Raw genomic sequence first — 21,384 nt, 5'->3', positions numbered from 1 at the left:
TGTGCTCTAGTATCCTAAGGGGTCTACATTTGACCTGATTGGATATTCAGAAGCCAATTATGCCAGATGTTAGGTATATAGGAAGAGCACATCTGGGACTTCCCAATTCTCGGTTAGGTCTCTTATGTCATGGAGCTCTAAAAATGAAAATTTCATTGCCCTATCCACCACCAAGGCCAACTACATTGCTACAGGACACTTCTGTGCGCAATTACTTTAGATGAGGCAAACTCTCCAGGACGTTGTCTACAATTTGAGCAAAGTCCCACTGCTATGTGACAAGGAGAGTGTGATATGCATGGCAGAGAACCCTGTTGTGCACAACCGCCCAAAGCACCTAGACATTCGGCATCGCTTACTGAGAGACCGCCAACAAAGGGGAGATATCGTAATGTACCATGTGAGTAGAAATGGCGATCGGTACCCGTAACCCGAGAACTAGACGAGATTTAACTGATAAAGCGGTGGGTATGGAAGTGTCTTCTCATCCGTTGGTATCTAAATGGGCAAAAACATGTACCCATTGGGTAAGGCAGGTACAAGTACGACTAGTAGTACCCATACTCGTATACCCATGGGTAATATACACCCCCTAATTTATATTAATCCCAATAATTTTAGCTTACCTTAGTCCAAAAATAGCCTAGCCCATCGGATCCTGTAAACACTACCCACAATTCCTAACCCAAACTCGGTAACTCCCCCTGGCCACCCATTCCCACCATGTGATTTTTATTTTTACTTGTACCCAACCTAGCACATTGCGACTCTTATTTGTTTAATCAAGTGCCTATCGGGTATGGGTAACCCGTTAGGTAAAACTTTCTGAACAGGGTATGGGTGTGGGGATTTTGGTGGGTAGAATTATGTTTCACGGGTACGGGTATGGAACTGAACTACCCAATAGGTATGTGCCTGTTGCCATCTCTATATGTGAGCACCCACTCAATTAGTTCAAATGCCTTTGATCATGTTGTATTTCATATTAATTGGTTGTGTTGGCTCAACGTGTAGAAAATCATCCCCGAACCTCACAAGTCCAAGTGTGTTGGATGCACGTATCTAGGGGAGGATAGTGTACATGTTGACCATTTTGGGACCAAAAATACTTTTGAGTTGATCATGTATGTAGTCCCAAGGCGCTTCCACTGCACAATGGTATCAAGGTTCTTTGTGATGAGGACATCACTTCTATACATACAATGAATGGACCGATAACACGATCGCGTGCACGACAGCTAAATCTCCAGGTACGTTCTACCCTAGTCAATTGTGTTTCAGAGCTTACGCTTGGGGCCATGGATGTTTTGATGATTAGGAATCTTGGAGAGAACCAGCAAGGACTTGGGAAAGGCCAAGGTGTTGAGGAGGACCAGCAAGGGCGCCCACAATAGGAAGGAGATCAAGTCCGACTCGGCTGCGACTCGATCTCGGGTTCTAGGACCAGTGTGCACTAAAATGGACGCCCAAGACGCATCCGGACTCCGATTGCGACGGACTTGATATGGTTGGAAAGATAAGGAGATTATCTAACCAACCCAACTGGTTCCACCATAAAATTCATCCAGAGTCAATGGAAATCGTCGAAACAATTCAGCATTCAGATTCTGTTTTGGTGCTGCAACACTGTCTGTTGGGCCGTTGGGCCGTGTATGGCATCAGAGCCCATTAGGGGCGAGACCAGGGGTCACGCACGCCCTAATAATCTATTTATTCAGCAGCCACTGCCACATTAGGTTTTTTGTTTTTGCTTAGCTCATTCTGTCATCGAACAGTGTCACCGTCATCGGTTTGTGAGACCCCATCCTGTAATCAATACAATTTTGGTTGTGTTTCTTTCCTGTTCTTGCTTGTGTTCTTGATTGCGCTTGCAGGGATAAGCCTTCATGGCGAGGTCACTCGTGTGTCACAGGTGATAACCAATGGAGCCATGGTGCAGTGATTGCGAGGAACTGTTCGCTCAGAGCCTTGGATCATCAACGTCGAGATCTCCACTCAATCAAGTTATCGTATCTCACGGAAGATCGAGCCTCGTCTTCTACCACTTTGTCTCCATTTCCTTGTTTTTCATTGCTTCTAACTTTGATTCCCTATTTTTGGTGAGGCAATGGGGTCAAACCAATTGGTTTATCTGTTGTGGTGCTTAATGCCAAATGGAGAGAAACTAGAGGCCAAAGCAACTAGACCAACCACTACTTGAGTTTTCAAAAGAGTTTTGAGTTTGAACCTATCTTTTGATCCAAAACCCTCTTGATTGCAAAGAGGATTCCTCTCATTGTGAAAATTGCTTAGAGTTGAGTTTTTTTATCAAAAAGGGTTATCTTTAAGTCAAAATAGGTTTGGTTTGCAAAACTCAAGTGTATTTGACTTAGAAAAGGTGAAAATGTTGAAAATGTCTTAGTTTGCAAAACCAAAAAGCAAGTGGTGGCTCAAAGGTCCAAATATGCCAAATCTTTGAAAAACTTCATATATTTTATTTGGTTGAGTTTGAACTTCAAATTGCAACTTTTATCTCATATTGCATTTGAGTTAATCAAATTCTAATTGCTTTAGTTGTGCTTGTATTAATCACCAAAAAGGAGGAGATTGACAAGGAAATGGGCTAGATAGCCATATGTACCTGTTTTCGAGATTGAATGTCCAACGCAACATCGTGGACTAATTTATTTGCTAAGTGTATGAGCACTCTAATATGCAATTCTAAGGTACTAAGTCCAAAAGAACCCACAAGAGGCTAGAAGTGCAACTTTGAGTAGCCTATTACAATGTTTCTAGCACTTAAGTTTGATGTCTAACTCAATTCTATGAGTAAAGTGCATTTCAGAATTAGCTTGGGCCATAACCCAAATCTTAGTGAAATATTGAGTAGAAGGTGTGTTTCCTAGACTTAGTCAATTTGATTATGTGTTGACTATGTTTGTCTAAGTCATAGGAAAGCTTACAAGAAAGTGCAAATCAAATGGATCAAGTTTGCAAAGAAAAAGACTTCATTGTGCCACTCTCGGAGTCACTGGACTGGTTCGGTGGTCCACTGGACTGCGTCCATACGAACTCCCTTCTCTTGGGGTTTTATTTATAAAATCTCTGGAATAATGATTGCGCACGGTCCAGTGGTGCACCAGATCACCAGCAACGACAACTTCTCGGTGACACGCAAGGGGCCAATGGCTAGCTAACATGGTGGATGGTCCAGAGGTGCACCGAACTGGTCTGGTGACCATCAGCTAATGAAAGGCCCAGTCAGACTCCCGAAGAAGCTACCCCTATTCTGAGTCTGGTGGTCAATTGGATCAGTCCGGTGCACCAACCGAGCAAGATTTCAGCAACCTTTTAGAAGGAAAGTGCAATGGCTAGGAGGTGTATTTGGGCTATAAAAAGACCCCCTTGGCAACCTCCTTCATTACCCAAGCACACCAAGAGCTATTGAGCACTCCCATATTCCACCACAACACATTCTTGTCATTCCAGTGAGATCCGAGCGCCATTTTGACATGTTCTAGTCATTATGTGGGAGTGTGCTCTTGTGATCGTATTTCTTGGGTTATGTAGCTGTGTTTTGCTGTTGTGTGTGTATTCTCCTCTCTATATTGCTGTGATTTGAAGTTGTAACCCTGTCATCTTGTGTATGACTGCAAGAGACTCCAAGTTGTGGAGATTCCTTGCGATGAGATTCAGATTGATATAAAGAAGATCGTGGCACTCAAGTTGATCGTTGGATCACTTGAGAGGGGTTGAGTGCAACCCTTGTCCATTGGGACACTACAACGTGGAGTAGGCAAGCATCTTATGCTTGATCGTACCACGGGATAAAAATTGTTGTATCTCTTGTCATTGGTTCTTTGCGATTGATTCTTCCTCTAAGTTCTTGATCACACTTGTAAAGTTGCTCTAAGTCGAATTCCGCATCTAGAGAGCAATCAAGTGCAAGAACTCTTCGCCCTCTTTCACTTGCTTGGATCTTGCATATTGAACTAACACTTAATCAAGATTCAAGTTTTGTGTTTAATTTATGTTTTTCAGGTATTACCTATTCACCCCCTCTAGGTGACTCTCACGCGTACCTCTCAGCCTTATTCTCTCTTTCATACTTCCATCGCCTATTGTTTCTTCTTTGGTTAGTTGGGAGAGATCCTCCTTTCTGCCCCTTACTTCCTTACCCATGGATTCAGGTAAGCACCCTGCAGATGAGCGTCCACTAGTGACGAGGCCGCTGTGGCAACATTTACTTGAATCAGGGTAAGGGCTGTTTTAGAATTATGTTTTGCTTTCCTACCTCTTTTCGTGCTGATATTCATTGTTACATTCCCTACCTTATTCCTAGGGCGGTGATCCATTCCTTGGGAATGCGCAGGACCTTCGAGTTTCCCCTGGATATGTTTGGTCCATCCAACCTTCTGAGTCGACCTTAGCAGAACTTCGGGAAAGTTTGGCCATGGCACATAGGGCCCTCGAGGATGCTAATCGCGAGATTGCAGACCTCCGCATTCACCTGTAAAAGTTAGAATATCTCAAGCCCAGTAAGTTTTGCTTGCTTTCGTTGTTTCTCATTCTTTCGTTGATCCTTTCTCCCTTTTTTAGAGTTCGAGTTGGAGGCTCTCATTCTTCATGACAGCTCAGACCACATCGTCGAGTTTGTCCACGCACATGTTGAGGGTCAATATGGATGTATTCTTGACGTATTAAGCTAGATTTGGGACGTTGTTCATTGTGGAATCCATCATGGTGTAGCCATTGCTCTGGCCATTGTGCAACTCTAATCTGTCCACGAGTTACGCAACATCATTGGCCTTTCAGGGGCCACAATAGAGGGTGATCCTAATGCACTAGTGGATGACTTTGAGTTGGCTGCTGATGCTGTAGTCGAAGGGCTGCTTGTGGAAGACATAATCTAGAGGCCTTTTTAGGTTGTTTCGGGGGTCAAGTAGGGGATGCCCTCTTGCCCAACTCGGGCGACTGTGAGGTCGCTACCCGGCCATCCCATGGATGCGTACATCCCTCTAGGCGTCTTGAGCGGTTGGAAAGGTGTCCTCGGAACCCCAAGAAGTCGCACGAAAGCTCGATAGCTGCTGTCAAGTATCTAGAAATAGGGTACCCCAAAGTAGGCTCACAACTTCCTTCCGGCCCATTTGTGGACTAGACCTTTGTCGAGAAACCCAGTAACGCGGAGTGGCTGACCAAGCCCTCTGCCGAGCAACCCAGCAAGGAGGAGTGGCTGACCAAGTCCCTGCTGGGCAACCCTACGAGGCGGAGCGTACGACCAAGTCCTCGCCAAGCAAACCTGCGAGGCGGAGCGTACGACCAAGTCCCTGCCAAGTAACCCTACGAGGTGGAGCGTACGACCAAATCTCTCCCTAGCAACCCTGTGGTGGAACCAGCCAGATTATTCCAGCTTAGGTGCTCCAGTATCGTCATAGGACAACAATGCACTTGAATCGGAATAAACTATCAGTCCGTCGAATTTAGTCCGATAGAACCACTAACAAGGATCAAGTACCATTTACTCACATGAAGGTGAGACATAGAGAGATACAATAAAGCATAAAACCACAAATTAAATAAGTACTTGAGTTATTACATAGATCGGAGTTCAATATTAAGAAACATTGTTTTAGTGCAGCAGATAACAACTAACGATGATAATGGGGAGTAGGGCGAAGCGTGGCCCACTACTCCTCCTAGTCCTCTCCTACTGAGGTAGCATCCCACTCGACTATCAAACCTAGTGGCTGGCCAAGTCACACTCTAACAACACAAAACCATCAGCTAAAAATAATGCGTTTAGATTATTAGTGGCAAATATAGTAGTGAATTTTTCTTTCAAGTGTTTGATCTTATTTACCTTTAGAATAATTTTTGTTTGCTCATATTGGATTGATGATTGTTTTTGTGGAATCCCTTTTATATTGGAAGCCCGATTAATTAATATATAAACATTGGTCCAAAATTAAGCAATTTAGTTATAAATAATTTTGGTGTAATTATTACGATTTTTAGAAATATTTAAAAAACATATTTGTTTATATTTCGAATGAAAAAGGAAAAAAGAAGCTGAAACCCTAATGGCTCGGCCCAGTCGCTCGCCTCCTTGTCCCCTCCCGCCCTCTCTCTCTGCAGGCGGGGCCCACCGGGGCTTCTTCTTCCTCCTCGCGTATGGCTCGCCCGCGCGCCTGTCCTCGCGCCGCTGATTCCGCGCCCCGGCTGAGCCCCGGACGTCGACCTCGCGCCCTGGCCCGCGTCCCCTCGGTTCCCCTGCACCAGAAACCGCCGCGCCACCTACTCCTCTCCCTCCCCCACTTCTCCTCGCCATTATTGAAGAAACCATCGCCGCCACCATTAGGGCCATTGATGGCCGACCATTGCTCCCCCCCGACGCCCTCTCCTCTCCCCTTCTCGCTCTATAAATAGGACCGGCTGAGCCCTTCTCTCCCCTACAACCGAGCTCGCCCAAGCCTCTCCTCTCTTCGCGCTCGTGCTCTGCTCTTTGGACCGCGTCGCCGCTCGCCGGAGGTTCCTGCGCACCTCGCCCGGCCCCGTCCGTGACCACGCTCGAGGTAGCTAGACCATCTGTGTCCCCAGCCGAGCTCTGGCCACGACCGCCTCGCCCCTCCTTGCTCGTCGAGTTCCTCCCTGCGGGGTCAGCTCCAAGGTAGAAGAAGACGATTTTTCATTTTAGCCCCTAGTTTTGTGTAAAACTAATTCCGAAAAATCCAGTTCAGAAACTATTAAAAAGACACCCCTAATGTATAAGTTTAATTATAGATCAGCCCTGCGACAATATTTTGGACATGAGTATTATTTTATATTTCGAAAAATAAATAATGTCATGATTCACTAACTTGGTGATTTAAATTTAGAAACATTTGCGACTGACTTCTCATTGTAGCGCATAAAACGATATTATGTTAATAGTAGGTTAAGTTTTACTAATATAAGAAAATGAAAGAAGTACTAGGCAACGTATTGTCGGTTAGGTTAAGATATCAACTTTCACTAATCAGGATACAAATATTCATACGTATATCGCTTAATCACTTAGAATTAGTAAAATATCTATTTATGTCAAAATAACCATGATTATGTTACTAAAGTCCAAAGTTAGTAATCTACATTAATTCTTAGAATATTAATGTTAGGTATTTATATTTTTCGCTATACGTATAAATTCTATTTAGAAAGAAAAGGATAAAACCTAAAGGACTATTAATAGTAATAAAGAAAATAAATAATTAATAATTATTTTCGTAAAATTTATAAAGTCATTTTATCTACGCTCTATTAGACAAAATAGCTTCGTATCACCTGCTCATATATTTTCACCAATGATAACTTAAAGTGGAAAATCTAGTGGATTAATAAAAGAGTTATGATTTAGGCATTTTTTACAAGTATCGTTGTGTGATATACTGGCGTAGCTCCTAAAGGTCTCACTTCAATATGAATCGAAGAAGCGCTTGCAACGGCCACTTCCCTTTCATCTTCAATTTTCTCATTAGAAGCTTCGGTAGAAGCAGGAGTTGGCATCTTCGTGGATTTCAAAACAGCATCCAAAACAATGGCCATCCTCCTTTTCTTAGGAGTTATTGTTGTGGTTGCAACAGATGTTAGCTTCGGCAACTTAGTTACGGTTGGGGGACTCAACAGTTTTGGATGCTCTTCTGCCGGACCGATACTAGCTTCAACTGTCGCAGCAGGAATTGTCTCCGGAGCTAAGGGATAGCTTCGGTATGTTCAGCATTCTCTATCTTTTCTGTATCAAGCACTACGACTGTCTTCTCTAAAGGACGTGGCTTTGGCCTGCGAGTCAAAACCTTTGCTCTTTTTGGCTTAGGTGCGATGGAAGAGGATGAAGCTGCCACTTTTCTCTTTAACCCTTATTTTCGGGCAGGAAAGCAGTAGTCAGGATAAAAAAATCCGATCACATCAAAAACTCTATTCAGCCTCCTCTTGTCGCGAGCGCCAAAGGAAATTGTCATGGCTTCGTCTTCTGTCTTTGAATAAGCTCCCAACAGCTCGTCGCTGGTGGCATCAACAACCTCAAGCCAATCATCATTCGGCTCATCAAATTGACTTCTATAGCAATAGATGTATCTTAAGTAAACCAGGCCACCTTCGCTGGAGCCGGCAGTAGTTTTCTTCGGCATTTTCCAGTAATTCACCAGTGGCCACACTTTGTAAGCAATATGCTTTTGTACCAAATCCTTGGTACCAATGTAGGTGCACACAGTGTTAAAAGCCATCAAACACGCTTGCACTTCGTTCCTAATTGCAATAGACAACCTTCTAATGATAAAGCGTGATCGTATGGGATGTTGGATAATGCCCTCCACATCTTCCCTCTCACTCAGATCATAAAACTTTTAAATATTACCACTTCATCTGCTTTAGGAAGTCGAACGGTGTTTTCTCCTCTAGCTCTCACTATGGATATGTCGTGAAAATATTTTCCCTTTATCGCTTCAATTTGTCCTTGCTTGACAGTTGATTTCTCGAAAACAACATGGCTTGGTCTCCAAGACCGATCTTCGGCATCTTCATTACCACTATCAACATCGAAACTATCACTATCACTGGAATCTCCAGACAGCCCAGCCAACATTTCGCCAGTGTTCTTTTCGACGTTAGTTCTTTCCATAGTTTTGTAAAAACCAGCAAGTGTGGGGTCTATAGTCTTCTTATCTTCCGTCATTTCGACAGTGATCACAGAAAAAGCCGAAACTCAAAAAACAGTTGCGCTCACAGAAGACGAAAGCTAAAACGGCAATCACAACACAAAGAGCTAGATAGCACGAAAAATATTCGTGGCGCAAGCCTCTGTATATATACACAAGACACCACTGAGCGGTGGGTCCCACGATTCAGAATGACTCGCTATTCTAACGAAGGGAAGATGTTTTTTCGGACCTTCGGCTAAAGATCTTCGTTCATATCGCAGTCTGAATTTGTTACAAAGAAACAAACTAATACTGCGAGTGGCTACTGTTGGGGGCCTTTCTCTTTCGAAGGTCCTCAAAAACACGACTAACCATTTGTTTCTAGCATAATGTTGATTATTACAGGGGCTTCATCACAAACAAAGGTTCATGATGGGAGTTTACTCCTGTATCGAAGGTATTCAAGACGAAGATATAGGCCGAAAATAACAACAATGAACGTCGAAGCTATAATCAAAAAGTGACAGCTTCGGCTTAGAGTGGTGCCGAAGATCAAGCATGATGCTGAGCCAAATAGGAAAAGACTGGCTAGACCCTAATAATTAGGCTACAATTATGAACAAATGTCAAGGTCATAAATATATTTTTACCCGGACTGCGTCCCGTGCCTATAAATAGGTGAAAAGTATCATCGTACTGTTCACGCTGAATGATAATCGCTTTGGCTTCAACACCTTCAAACAAGTCGAACGTATCAATGTAGCATGAATCTTATTCATATGTTTATCATGAAATAAATATATGAATTGATATTGGAATGGATAATACTTATTATATATATATATATGTAAATTGTTATTCTCGCAAATGATGAAGGTGTGTCCATCATGACCTTGGTCCGAGAACCATTGTATCCGAAAGGAGATGATGTTTCGGAGGACGAAGGTCACTAGTCTTTAACAATTGTGTTGTCTTTTTCTTGATCCGCAGTGTTTGAAAACAAGTGACCAACACTACTGAACTGTAAACACGCAGGATCGAAAGTAACACCTATGAAAATTATATAAAAAAGTGTGCCAAAAAAGTATGATTGTTATTTGTATTGGGAGTAGCTGTTTATTTAAGTAGTAGGAATTCATTGCAAGACAGTATGTTTGTTTTTTTATCAGGAGTAACTGTTTATCTAAGTACATAGGAACTCGATTGCAGGCCAGCATCAATTCAGATTGATATTGTTGTAACTAAATATACTAATCCATTGCTACCTTGTAATTATATGTTCAATGGTCTTTATAGAAAATTTCCTTTGCTGCATATTCGCTGTGCTTGTCTAATACATCTCAGAATTATGTACTTGACCTGTAAAATATTGTTTTCATTAATAATGCAGTTGATTAGCCAAAGGGTTCTTCAGGCGTGACATTGGTTGGCGAGCATTGAGGCACGAGCAAGTGGCTAATTTTCATAGACAACCACAAGTCCACAACTAAGGTGATCCTGTGGTGTTACAAGTAATAAAAAGGGAAACATGTAACCTTCACTGTTTTTGGTTGTGGAAATACAAAATATTGCTGGTAAAACAACAGCATGTTCAAATTTTAACACCTCCTGGTTTTGGTATTTGTAGATGTTTAAACTGATCTTGTGTTCAGAGTCCAGACAAACACTTCAGTGAAACAGCTCCAATATGTTTATGCTGAGTTATAGTCCATTACAAGGCTAATGGTACTTTTGTTGTTTTATATTACGTACTGCTAGTACTATACTAGTGGGACCAGCTCTATCATTTCAAAGTACAGAGCAGAGGTGCACACAACGCAACTACAAAAATATTTGTTAACAAGGACCAGCTTTATGTAAATCCCTCAAACATGATTTATGGTGCAATGGCTTTCCCGGTGATCATGCTATACAAGGTGATCAGAACATTCTCTCCGTTTTCATTGCTGCATGAGCTCTTACCATGTGAAGCCACAGTTAATTAGGCTATCCTTTTTCCAGCTTCTTAGAAGTACATCATCCTGTCAATCCTGTCGTTTGGTGAAATGACTTACAAAAGTACAGTGTGTTCCAGTAATCATCTTCATCTCGTGTCTTCCCTCCCTTCTAAAACTTGCAACTTCTGTCTATCCTTTAACTCTCATGATTAAAGATATATAAGCGCGATGGTCGAAACGGTTTTCTCGTGTGATTGTGTGAATTCCGAAGCTGCATTGCTGACACTGCAGGTGTCCAGTGTCCTGTGTGTCCATATACATCATAGGGTTATCATCTGTTCATGAATTTTCTCTCAGCGGTTCAGCCTATCTGTGCTTCCATAAAAGTTGTGAGATTCTTGTCTAGGTACTAGCTTGTGCTTTAAGAGCGTTGGGAACTGAGATGTTTTCAAAGACTGTCCAGTATCGCGCGCTCTCTTTTTTTTCTCATTTATCTTCCATGCTTTCCCTGAAACCAAAGCTCCAGTCAAGAATCTTCCAACAGATGATCGCCACACCCGGCCTGTTGGCTGTTGCTGACAAAAAAATGGCTCAAATGATACAAAAAGCTATATATGAACAAGTACCGGGAGTACTCATCAGTACACATAACCAAGGATTAGTACTCGGGGACAATGGATGGTGGCTAAAGATTACCAGGAGATTACAAAAGTGCGAAAGCTATGATGATGGAAGGGATGCTACTGCATCTCGGACAGCATAATCCCCTAGATAGGCGGTAGCATATGATCAGACCCTATACAGCTTTGAATTGATAGATGAACAAAAAGAAAATAATTCGGAGAGGAGATAGAAGAAGAAGAAGAAAGACAAAAAAAAGTTACATGTTATTGATTCCCAGCTCTATCTTGTCACCATTTCCAATGTCGGCCGACCAACCTGTTGAACGTCTAGCTCCATTCTGCACTACATGCTGTAACTTTAGCCCTGCACGACGATTGAGTAGTAGCCTTGTGTCTTGTAACAATGGCAGCAAAATAGGTTCCGTCGTCTGCGCTTCAGTTTATCAGGCCAGCAGGTCCGGGAACAGCTTGTAGCAGTTGGCCGGCGGCTCCTTCCCGTCGTCGGGGCTGCTCTCCTCGCCGGCCTGCGGTGGTGGCGGTTCCACCGCCGACGACGACGAGGAGGAGGAGGAGGTGGACGGCGACGACTCGTGGCGCGGGAGCTCGGCGAGCATCTGCACCACCTCGCGCATGGTGGGGCGCTCCACGCTATTGTCCTGCACGCAGAGCATGGAGACGAAGAATAGGTGCGCCACCTCGTCGGCCGGCGCGCCGCCGACGAGCCGGCGGTCCACGATCCCCGGCACGGCCTCCCGGCGGCCGGCCGTGGCCCGCTTCGCCCACTGCACGATGTCCACACCTTCCCCGAAGTCCCCCACGGGGCGGCGGCCCGTGATGAGCTCCAGCAGGACCACGCCGTAGCTGTACACGTCGCTCTTCTCGTCCACCCGCAGCGTGTACGCGTACTCTGGAATGTTTTTTGTTTTTTTTTGGGGGGGTCAGAAAAGAGCTTGCACGATCAGTAGGTATATAATTATTAAGCAGGTTATAAAGCAACAGTAACATAATTTAGCACTTTAAAAGATAGGAATCCAAATTCAGTTGTATCTAGCTACGCGCTGTTTTTTTTAATACAGCTGGTCCTGTGCGTAGAGGACAAGACCTATAAAGCGCCGCAACGAATTCCAATAGGAATGGCGATCCAAGGAATCCACTGGAATCTTTCACAAAACTAAACCTTTGGCAAACCCAAGGAAAATTCGTGGTCCGATCCGGATCAACAGAGACTGCCCTAATTAATCTTTGTCTATTATGCATGCCCATGCGGCCATGCCTGGGCAAGGCGATATACCAGCCAAATCGTTATCTTTGAACACGCATGAACCGAAAAATAAACTAGTGTATTGAAGCTAATGTCACTGTTACCAAAGAGAGAAAGAGAGAGAGAAAAGAAGAGTTCGTGACTGCACGCGGCAGCAGCAGTGGCGTATATGTGCGCCTCTGCAGTTGAAAAAGCATGGCCCTTGTCCCTTTGGCGACGTTGCTTGCATGGAGCACGCCGCTTTGGCGAAGCCCCAAGCGGGCGGAGGACCGCGGGCGGACGACGAGGCCTTTTGTTGGGCTCGGTGCTATTGCCTGCGTGGTGGTCAAAGATACAGCAGGGAAGGAAAGGGAAAGGGACCAAAGGCCAGCCGTGTCTCGCGGCTACGGAAAAAACGCAAGGTATTCTTGCTTGGACTAAAAAAGAAAAAACTCGATTCGTCGTCTCAGCTACTGTACTGCACTGAGAGTGACAGCGTATGTGTACCTCCAATTTGGAACCGCTGGCTGGCCAAGACATCTCACATCTGGACCGCACCACTATGCATGAGACCATGCAGGACACTGCAAACATGCATGCGTTCCCAGGCTTCAGGCAGCCACATTGATGGCCTTTGGAGTTTGGCAAGCCCGATGCTGCTCCTCTGCGGTCCGCGCCTCCATCATCGCGTCTCTGGTCTGGCGGCCTGAGCTGACTCTATCAGACTACGGTCGGCCAGCCGGCCGGCAGTACACCTCCGGTTTGACGTGCCAGTCCCCCTGCCAGTGCCAGGGAGTACGTACAGTACACAGGCGGTACACGGACACGGGAGCCCCGACGCGGCCCAGCAGGCCACAGGACCGCGCCGTGCATGCAGCATGTCGCTGCCCTGGCGCGCGTTCCGATGCGCGGCTTCCGAGGGACTGCGCTGCCCTGTCGTGGGGCGGATCGGCATCGCGTGGTGTGCGTGCAATGCATGACCTTGCTGCTGGGGCTGGGAACGGCGAGGGCGGACCGCCGGGCCCGCGCCCACATCGTCCAGTCACCATCGTCGCGACGCGGGGCCCGCGCCGGGAATTATTGGGCGATCGAGTGCGGGCGGACCCGAGTCGAGTCTGCCCAGAGGACCTCTTTTCGGCCGTTTTCGATGCCGGGCCCACGACTCATTGCTGACGTGTCATGGCCTTCAACATGTGCGCGTACGTCTTACGTACTGTATGTGTGCCCTCCAGAGGCCGCAGCGGCATGGAGCCATATACCCCCGATCTTGCTATTCCATAATGGCTCAATCATTCCTCGCTTATACGCAAGCTAGTCTACGCTGGTACGTGACGCACTGCTTGAGGCGCGACTGTCGCGTCCCGTCCCGAATCACCAGTGGCCATTGACACGTTCACTAGCTGACACCACCTTTGACTTCTCCCTGATGTCTGGGACCCACGCCCATTCCCCCCACCAGATAATCGACCGTGGTGCTAAACAGACCAATCGAATCCTAACCGTCTGATTGTCGGCAGCGGCACCTCATGTTGATGTAGGAGCAGAGACGAAATCTAATAAATAATTATGGTAGTACAGTACAGTACGTACCAGGGGCGATGTAGCCGTAGGATCCAGCGACGGCGGACATGGACTCGGAGGTGGCGCCGCACCGGAGGAACTTGGCGAGGCCGAAGTCCGCGACGCGGGCCTCCAGGTTGTCGCCGAGGAGGATGTTGTTGGACTTGACGTCCCGGTGCACGATCATGGGCGTGCAGTCGTGGTGGAGGTAGCACAGCCCGCGCGCCGCCTCCAGCGCGATCCGGTACCGCCGCTCCCACGCCAGGAACGCGCCGCCCTTGCCGTGCAGCACCACCCCGAGGCTGCCGCCGCCCATGTACTCGTACACCAGCACGTTCGCCTCCCGGTTCGTGCAGAAGGCCAGCAGGCGCACGATGTTCCGGTGCCGGATGCTGCCGAGCGTCCGGACCTCCGCGCGGAACCCGCGGTCGTCGCCCTGCTGCGCGCCGGCGCCGCCCTGGGCCTGCAGCCGCTTCACCGCGATCGCGCCGCCCGACCGGGTGCGCCCCGCGTACACCACCCCGGCGCCGCCGCGGCCCACCACGTTGCCGTCCTTCATGCACTCGATCACCTCCGCCACGCCAAAGTCCACCTTGTGGAACGCCGTCAACCGCCACCTGCCCGCGCCGACGTCCACGCGGAACGACCGCGCCCGGAGCACGGCCGCCACGGCGAACACAACCGAGCAGGCGAGCAGTCCCAGCGCAAGCACCAGCTTCAGCCCGCCGAGCCGCGTCGTCGCCGCGCCCGCGACTCCGCCTCCTCCCGTGTAGTTGCACGGCCGGCTCACCACAGAGCCGCACAGCCTCGGGTTGCCCGCGAACGCCGTCGCGTTCATGTACCCCAGCTGCCCCGTGTCCGGGAGCTGCCCTGACAGGTCGTTGTACGAGAAGTCCGCCGCCGTCAGGCTGCTCATGGCCCCGATCGCCGTCGGGATCGCGTCCTCCAGCGCGTTCCGCGACAGGTTGAGGTAATTCAGCACCCGGACGCCCGCGATCGCCTCTGGGATCGCCCCGGACAGGTTGTTCCTGCTGAGATCGAGATACGTCAGCTCGCCGCACTGCCCGACCGCCCCGGGAATCGGCCCCGACAGCTCGTTGCCGCTGAGGTCGAGCTTCACGAGCCGCCGGAGCTCCCCGACCTCCGGCGGCACGGCGCCGCCGATCCGGTTGTTGCTCGCAAGCAGCGTCTGCAGCGCGGTGAGGTTGGCCAGCGTGCTCGGCAGCGGCCCCGCCAGCAGGTTGTTGGACAGGTTGAGCTGCGCCAGCTGCGAACTGGACGCGCTCGGGCTCGGGTTCGACGGCACGGCGCCTGAGAGCAGGTTGTTGTGGAGCTCCAGCAGGCTCAGCCGCGGCAGGTACAGCAGGCCGGCGGGGATGCTGCCGTTGAGGTAGTTCTGGCCGAGCCGGACGCGGGTGAGGCTCGTGCACGAGCCGAACGAGCCGGGGATGGGCCCGAAGAGGAAATTGTTCATGAGGATGACCGTGTGGAGATCGCCGGACGCGCACAGCGCCTCCGGGATGACGCCGGTGAGGCGGTTCGAGGACAGGTCGACGAGCCGGAGCGCGGCGTTGGCGCCGAGCCCTGCGGGGACGCGGCCGGTGAGGTTGTTCATGAACAGCTGCACCGTCTCCAGACGCGGCAGCGCGGCGATGAAGTCGGGCACCGGTCCGTGGAGCCGGTTCAGGAACAGGTTGAGCAACTTGAGCGAGGTGAGGGACGCCAGCGAGCGAGGGACCTCGCCGGTGAGCGCATTGTTGGAGAGGTCCAGCGCGGTGAGCGACGTGAGGTTGCCGAGCTCCGGCGGGATGGGCGCGGAGAGTTGGTTGGTGTGGAGGAAGAGCGTCTCGATGGAGGCGAGCGCGCCAAGCTCCGCGGGGACGCGCCCCGTGAGGCCGCAGTTGGAGACGTCCAGCACGGTGAGGCTGCGCAACCGGCCAAGCGCCGGGGGGATGCCGCCGTCGAACACGTTGTAGTAACCGAGGTAGAGCTCCCGGAGGGTGGTGAGGTTGCCGAGCTCCGGTGGGATGCGGCCTTGCAGGTTGTTGCCGTTAAGGGACAGGTACTCCACCGCGGGCATCGCGCCGTACGCCGCCGGGATCTCGCCCGTGAAGTAGTTGCCGCCGAGGTCCAGGTAGCGGAGCCTCGGGAGCGCGGCGACGCCGAGCGGGAGCGGAGCCGAGAAGTTGTTGTCGTAGGCGTCCAGCACCTCGAGGCCGGGCAGCGACGCGAAGTCCCAGCCGTCGAGGCCGCCGCCGAGCTGGTTCCCCGACACGTTGACGTGGCGCAGCGCCGGGAGCGACGACGCGGCGACGGCGCCCACGATGCCGTTCCCGGCGAGCGAGATGGTCTCGAGCGCGCTGAGCCCCGTCACCCGTGCCGAGACGGGCGCGCCGCTGGACACGTTCATGTTGGCGATGTCGACGGCGACAACGCGTCCGGCCGCGCACCGGACGCCCGTCCACGCGCACACGGACCCGGCATTGCCCTCCGACCACGACCGCAGCGCGCCCGGCCGGCAGCCGAGCGCGGCCTTGAGGGCGAGCAGCGCCATCGCGTCGCCGCGCAGGTCGCCGTTCCCATTCCCATTCCCATTCCCATCGGCGGCGGCAATGGTGGACAGGAGCGCGAAGTGCAGGAGCACGAACAGGAGCAAAGGTGGCGAAGGCCTCATCACGGGGTGGCGTCGAATGTTCCCTTTTTTTCTCCGGGTTTGCTAATTACGGTGGGAGACTAGCTAGAGGAACTGAGCTGCCGCCATTGGCACCGGCATTGGAGGTAGTTTAGTAAGATGACCAGAGAGAGAAAGAGAGAGAGGAAGGGTAAAGGCATGCGATCGCGAGAATCTTGAGAAGCTTCACAAGAAGATGGAGTAGAGGCTTGAGAGTGAAGCTGAGAGGTGGAAGGTGATAGTGTCTGGAGCGATCGACGGGAGGAATATGTTCGTTCGTTGTGGAAAGGAGGGCTTTGTCTTTTGAGATATATATGGCGTGTGGGTGAAGTGTGTCACTCTAGAGCAGCAGCCCTGCGCAGTGCAGTGCAGTAGTACTGATCTAGCTAGTGCATCGCTCTGCTCTACTATCCGACCGATTCATCCCCTTTTGCTTTCCTTCGGGAGGAGAGGGAAGCCAACCGTTCAAGGCCCTTTTGTAGGCAAGGAAGCAGCCATGGCAAAGAGATGGGATGGGTGGCAGGTGCCTTGCACCGGGCTAGGGAGTTTCTAGCTTTGAATTCTCCAAGGACATGCATGGTCCCTTTGGTGTTGTATTTTGCTTCGTTCAAATCTATCTTTGTGCTACCGGTTGGTTAACAGGGCGTTTATTTGGAGGAAAGTTTTGTTTGAATTATGATGGCATTATCGCCCCACAGGAAAAGAGGAACGCACTCCGGTCTCCATCAACGTACAGGAGCGGGCCCTAAAAGAGTTCCGGTAATAATTATGGAGCAAACAAAAACAAATGGATCGGGGAGATCTGCACTCCTGGGCTGTCGCATTGTTAGGGCTAGTTTGTAATCCACAAAACCTAAGGAAACTGGGGGCTTATTCATTTTTGAATAAGAGAGAGTTTAAGCCTCTCAAATTCTATTCGGTTTTCTCGCTCTCAAACTTTGACGCCGTCAAAATGAAACCTTTAGCCATGGCCTGGGTACAAATTAAACATCATTTACGGTAAAACCATAGAGGCAGATCGCGCCTTGCAGACGTCCTCTTGATTAGGTGAAGCACCGAAACAAAAAACTAAAAATAATAATAATAATACTCCATTCTTGAGCTCGCAGAGAAAGACAGATGCTGTCTGAATGTGAATGGGCAGGAAGGAAAGCAAGGAAGGGGCAGGTTGCATATCACCCTGCCATCCCCATCCACGACGAGGTGGGAGGCAGGTGCAATTGCAGGCCAAGGCCAAAGCGATGCTAGCGCGGCTGGCCGGCTAAAGCGGCGTTCAATGGCGGCCAGCTCCGGCTGGCTGGGACGGGACACCAGGGACAGGGGGCCCAACAAAACAAAGCAAAGGCGCGCCGGCTGCAAAACAAAAGGCGGCGCTTGACCACTTTGCATGCAGCAGAGCACCCCCGTCCCATCCGGCGGCTCCAGCTCGGCAAAGCGATGACGCGGATGGGCGTGGCCAGCGGCGCCACGGCACGGACCGCATCCAGGAGGACCAGGATAAAAAAGCATGCATGGAACCATATGAAAATTTAGCATAAATTATTTGAATACCCGCTCCATCAAGAATATGTTTGATTTGAGATAAAAATATTATGAGATAGAGTCATCCTTAATTTGGGGTAGAATCATTTTTAATAACTTTTTGTTTGTTAGAAGGGATGAACTTAGATGGAACCATCCCAGTTTTTGTTTTGGATGCAACGTGAGAGGGTATAGGCAGCACTATCCGCTCGTTTTTTGGACCGCGCCGCCACCAAAAATTACTCTGGTGTTTACCTTGTCGCTGCTTGACCATCATCCAAACATTATAGAAAACGTTCCTGCTTGTACATCCAACCAAATACACCCCAAAACTCAATCAAAATGAGGAGAGAGAGGATTCAACTTAAGAAAAATCAACCAGTTTTCTATTCTATATGAAACATAAACCCATAGATCACGGTGTGATTATGACCACACTTCCTCCAAAAATCAAATGCATAGATGCCTTAAGTCCAACACATCTAGGGATCTCCTAACAAGATGATTGAATGTGTTGGTCACTCGTTCTCAAATGCTATGAATCAATAACAAGACAACACAATCGTTAAGGATTAAGGATCTTCGTCTTCTGAAGCATTATCTCCACATGGGGATAATACTCATCAGACAAAGATCACGAAAGACAAGCATTCACTATTTAATATATGAATGGGGATACGAAAGGATAAAGATGAAGATTGGATCTTTATTAATTCATTTATATTCATGTTCCATAAAATGTAAATGAATATTCAACAGTATTGATATTACATTGGTACATTCGGCTTGCTCGAAGGCGAGAATACAGGAGAGTGATTACAATCCAGCGTGAACAGTTCGGTGTTACTATTCATCTATTTATAGGCACAAGACGCAGCCCGAGCAAAAGTACATTTATGTCCCCAACATTTACACATGATCGTAATACAAGTTATTAAGGACTAAGTAGTCTTTTCCTCTTTCGATCATCATCATTATTCACCATCTTCATTGCGAGCCGAAGCTGTCCATCTGGGGATGGCTTCGGCGTTTACTCTTATCCTCTTTGATATGTCTTCATCTTGTATGCCTTCATCATGAGGGAGAAGCTTGTATCTTGAAGACGAAGTTTCCTGTAATAGCTTATGCTGAAAACAAATGGTTAATTATGTTTTTGAGGACCTTCGGAAGGAGAAGGCCCCAACAGAATGGTCCAGGCCTCCCTCCTATTTATAGAGGGTTATTCCTCTTTCCTAAACTACCCCTAGACAAATAGAGCTTATCCACTCAACCTAGGACAAAATGGACAAAGTATTGATGTATTGATTTGACAGCTATGCACTTTTTATGGTTCCTTCTGAAACAGAAATTGGCTTTTAAGCCATTTCTATTTTGGTTTTGGTGTTTCATGACCATCACAACATTATAGACTAACTAGTTTGCTAAGTAAATGGTTGTAGGTTTATAAGAATAAGAATAGAAGATTCAATATGAGTAATAGTTCAAAAACCCAGTTAGAAAGAGAATAATTTAGAAAAGAGGAACCTTGAGTGATTCAAGTGTTTGGATAGGTTTTAAGAGGCCCTAGGAACATTTTGGAACCCTTGGAAGTGGCTACAAATTTTAGGAATGCAAAAGGGGGTTCTAGGAACTAAGTTTGGAAAATTTGAGTTGAAAAGAGCACATGGATTAAAAAGGGATGGAAAAAGGACGAAGACCTATGACTTAGAGTGTTTGGATAGATTGAGAATATGTTTCTCTAAGTTATAGAAGTGCTCAAATGAATAGTAAAATGAATACAAGAGAAAAGAGCCACAATTTGGAAAACTCAAGCTATTTCGAGGTGCATCAGACCAGTCTGGGGGTGCACCGGACCGAACTTCAAGAGAATGACTCAGGCGTCCTAGATAGCTGGCGCACTGGACTAGAGTTATGTGTGCACCGGACTAGTTTTCCAGAGAGGGTGCTTTCAGACGCAGAGGGCTTGGCACACTAGACTAGTCCGGTGTGCATATGGATCATGCACCGGACCAGTCCAGTGTGCCAATGGACCATGCACTGGACTAGTCCGGTATGCCATTGGACCATGCCTAGACCAATTTTGAAGAGAGTAAATTTTCAAACCTAGAGCAGTTGGTGCAACAAACCGAGGTCTGGTGAGTATTGGACCAACAGTGCGACCAACGATCATGAGAGTTTGCCAACGGTCGGATGAAGTGGCACCGATGTGGCAGGTCTGGTGGTGCACCAAACCTGTCCATTGAGTTTGAGAGACCGACAAGTTTTGCAGAATGGTCAGTGAACTATCAAGGTGACAGAGGTCCGATGTGCACGGCATCAAGTACTATTCAAGGTCCGATGCAGTCGAAAACTATGTAGATTTTGTAGTGGATGACCAAAGTAACAACTCAAATTTCTATTTTAGAATTTAGAAAGCTCTCCAAAAGATTTTTGAATTAAAACATCTTTTATTAAAAAAGTTTCCTACCTTTGAAGTCACTCTTCCCAAAGTGATTATACTTTCTATATAAAATTAAACAAAAGAAACTTATGTAAACTAAATTATCCCTAGTTGAAGTATATAGATATATTCATAAAAAACTATTTCCTAATATATAGTTTACAACGGAAATTTTTTTAAGAATAAAATAATATGTGTGCATGGCATGCTTTAGAGCATTTATTTGATGGAATGTAATAATAAGTAAATAAAAGAAAGGAAATAAATAATCAAAAATACTTTTGTATTTGCATGGTGGAGTTTCTTGATTGTGCAATAAAGCTTGAACTTAAATTTAAAACCATTTAAACTTGGATTTGAATTAAAAAGAAAAGGAGGGGAAGGAACCAACCTTGCGCATGGGACAAAACTGCTTCTGAGCCCATCACCTCATCCCATCCGACCAACCCAAAACCTCACCACCGCAGCCCATTTTGCCCTGGCACTCAGTCTATGACACATGGGCCCCACCGGTTAGGCATCAACCCGCACTAGTCGCACGTGCTCGTTCCGCGAACCTGCTGCACGTTGGGCCCAATGGTCAGACTCACAAATCATCGCATGTTCTCACTAAGTATCTGTCGCGTAGGCCCAATTTGGTAGATGCATCTTCCCCGGTGTTCGTTGCAACGAAATCCTACATCCACGTCGAACATCTCGGGCCTGGCCTAGCTGGCGTCCAGCCATCGGACTCCGCCCTGG

General features: G+C 47.9%; 1 protein-coding gene across 1 annotated transcript; it reads right to left on the bottom strand.

The window, feature by feature from the left end:
- Positions 1-11,270: 11,270 nt before the first annotated feature.
- Positions 11,271-16,882, bottom strand: LOC100384637 (uncharacterized). Its single transcript, NM_001368220.1, has 2 exons — positions 14,042-16,882; positions 11,271-12,118 (listed from the first exon to the last, which is right to left on the bottom strand). Exons 1-2 carry the CDS (start codon positions 16,683-16,685, stop codon positions 11,655-11,657), a joined length of 3,108 nt encoding a protein of 1,035 aa, NP_001355149.1. The 5' UTR covers positions 16,686-16,882; the 3' UTR covers positions 11,271-11,654.
- Positions 16,883-21,384: the final 4,502 nt, after the last annotated feature.

The sequence above is a fragment of the Zea mays genome, chromosome 2 (assembly GCF_902167145.1).
Source record: "Zea mays cultivar B73 chromosome 2, Zm-B73-REFERENCE-NAM-5.0, whole genome shotgun sequence".
NCBI lineage: Eukaryota > Viridiplantae > Streptophyta > Magnoliopsida > Poales > Poaceae > Zea > Zea mays.
The sequence above is the reverse complement of the archived record's forward strand: the minus strand, read 5'-3'. Positions and strand labels throughout refer to the sequence as shown.